The 2500-nt window shown below is 35.8% G+C and overlaps 1 protein-coding gene across 1 annotated transcript in view; it reads left to right on the top strand.

Annotated features, from left to right (window-relative positions):
• LRRTK (leucine-rich repeat receptor tyrosine kinase) overlaps nucleotides 1-2500 on the top strand; it is a gene marked incomplete at its 3' end in the record, with an annotated part of 149291 nt that overhangs the window by 96635 nt on the left and 50156 nt on the right. The window contains 1 exon segment of the mRNA NM_001245993.1: nucleotides 614-683. Within this exon segment, the coding sequence (NP_001232922.1) occupies nucleotides 614-683 (70 nt within the window).

The raw sequence follows: 2500 nt of genomic DNA, 5'->3' as shown, positions 1-2500 counted from the left end.
CTTTGGTGTAGTTAGCTCCTCCTTTTTTCCTATCAAACATCTGTCGTCCTTATCTCTCCTCCTTTTTCATGTTTGTTAGTCTCTTGTAACACATCTAATCTTTGGCACATATGACCGAAGTGTGTTGCAAGTCCGTAAAAGTCTTACCAAATGTTTTTGTTTAAAAACTGAAAGTACCAGTACAGACAACTATAAGTATTATTGGGCCTGTGATGCTATGATCAAGGAGTGACGTACGTGTATTCTGTATGCAAATAGTAGCTGTGAAAGATTTTTCTTAAAGATGTTGAATTTTGAGAAGAGGAGCAAAATCAAAAGGTTTTAGTTGTACCTGTGGTAGTGACACCGTATACTATTGCACAAGAATTGTCGAGGGTGTGTTTTATTTTAAAGAGTGAACCATCTTGCGGAGCATTGGCTTTGTAATTATTATTACGTTATGCCTATTGAATGGCCCTCCACTAAACCACTGTTAGAATCCTCGACTACGGTCAAGTGGCAGCGTTTTCCAACTTCATAAAAAAAAATTATACAGATGTTAAGCGATTATAAGTGTTTGTGTACTTTCGAGAGTACTGTCTAAAACTGATAATTTGTCCCTTTTTTTACTTAGACTTCTGAAAGGCTGCGACATCAACAACTTTAACCAAGCAAGTTTTGCTGGACTAACCAGTCTGAGACATTTGTAAGTACCCCCATATATCAATGTCTTGTTTCCTTTACTTTATTGCCTTAAGGGGATTTTTTAAAACTTGGTCTGTGCGGGTTTTGTAGGGCTTTTTTTTAGAAACTACGCCAACACACTGATGGTAATTCAGTTCTTGGGGAAAAACCAGGCCTACAGACAGAAGTGTCAGAAAAGAAATGTTTGACCTTCCAGTGGTGGCCTCTACTGACTTTTATTTTAAACTTTTAGATTTAACAACTCCCTTGATACATCCCACAGTTTAAAGAACTCTACGAAGGGAGACAAATGGCAGTATTGATTTATGAAATAGGCTAGTAGGCGAAGATCCAGGATTTGCAAAGCGGACACTCCCACTTTCTCTACGTCTGAGACATCGGCTTCAAACAACCTTTATCTAACTTTTTTTCTTTATTTTAAATTATATATACACATGTATATGTATAATCTATATATATTATATATATATATATATATATATATATATATATATATATATATATATATATATATATATATATATAAGATGTATATATATATAAATATCTCGTCAAAATAATCAAAGTGAAGAAACTTGCATTTTCCCGCAGGTTAGTGAATTTTTATCAAATTTTTATTTTTCGGCTCAACACCTTTCACGCCCAATAAAGAACTCATTTCTGAGTGGATTTTTCTGAAAAACGTTGATTAAAGGCACAAAAAATGTTAATTTTCAGTTATCACGGACTCTTAAGCTAAGGAAATAACTACTCTTTGGCGGCCATTTTCTCACTAATAATTTTATCTCTGAAAACATGTTATCCCCACCTCCTTCTTTCGCAAATATCTCGACTTGTATTCAAGATAAATAGATATTTTTTTCATCCAAATAAACACAAGTGAACAAGCTTTAAGATTATACCAATAACTCTACATGCCCAAAAATTGACGAGAGCCTGATTCCACCTCGCTACCTCACATATTTTTTTTTAGGGAGGGGGTTGGGGTTTGTTCGTTTGTTTGTTTGTTTGTTTGTTTGTTTGTTTGTTCTTGTTTTTGGGGGGATTTTTTTTCATGGGGTGGGATGATGGAGGTGGGGTTGTTGATCAACCAGACATGCATATTTTAGACCCGTCTCCATTAGACAAATAATTATAGCACCTGGATTTTTTAGCTTGAAATAGAAATCCGGCAGACGTGAGCAGCGTGGAATGTGTCGTCTGCAGCAGATGTCAATGACCGCCCCGGGGGACACCACAGCGTGATCTTAGACGGAAGTGACGAAAACATTATTACGTCAAGTCTGTTCTCTTCCGAGAGGATACGATAATGGTGTCTTTGTATCTAGACTTGACGCGATAAACGAAATCTGTTTCAGTATTGAATTTGCAAGGACAAAAATTTGTTATAAGTATATTCTTGGGGAAAAAAGGAGCTGGAGAGTAAAAGAATACTTACTGTAACCCGAAGAACCATGACAATCATTGATCTGACTCGAGAATAAAACCTATATTTAACCAGAAGATTAAAAAGTAGGATCCCGATATAAGTAAGAAAGAAAAAAAATAAAATAAACGTGCTGTACTGGGGGAAATCAAGAAGTAGCATCCAGAGCACTGCTTGCTTATTCTTGATAAGTTTAATTAGTACAAAAACCTGAACGCTAATTTAGGTGGAACGGTCGTAACATTGGACCTTTTGCAGCTGAGAACTGTCCAACATCTATTTCAAAATAAAAAGTGTAAGTTTTAGATATGTGTGCTTTATGTTGATGTTAATATTGGATGATCATGATGATGCTGATTAGAAGGAGGAGGAGGAGGAGGAGGAGGAGGA

Source organism: Aplysia californica, unplaced genomic scaffold (assembly GCF_000002075.1).
Source record: "Aplysia californica isolate F4 #8 unplaced genomic scaffold, AplCal3.0 scaffold00067, whole genome shotgun sequence".
Classification (NCBI taxonomy): Eukaryota; Metazoa; Mollusca; class Gastropoda; order Aplysiida; family Aplysiidae; genus Aplysia; species Aplysia californica.
Note: the sequence above shows the minus strand (reverse complement) of the source record. Positions and strands in the feature narration are given on the sequence as shown.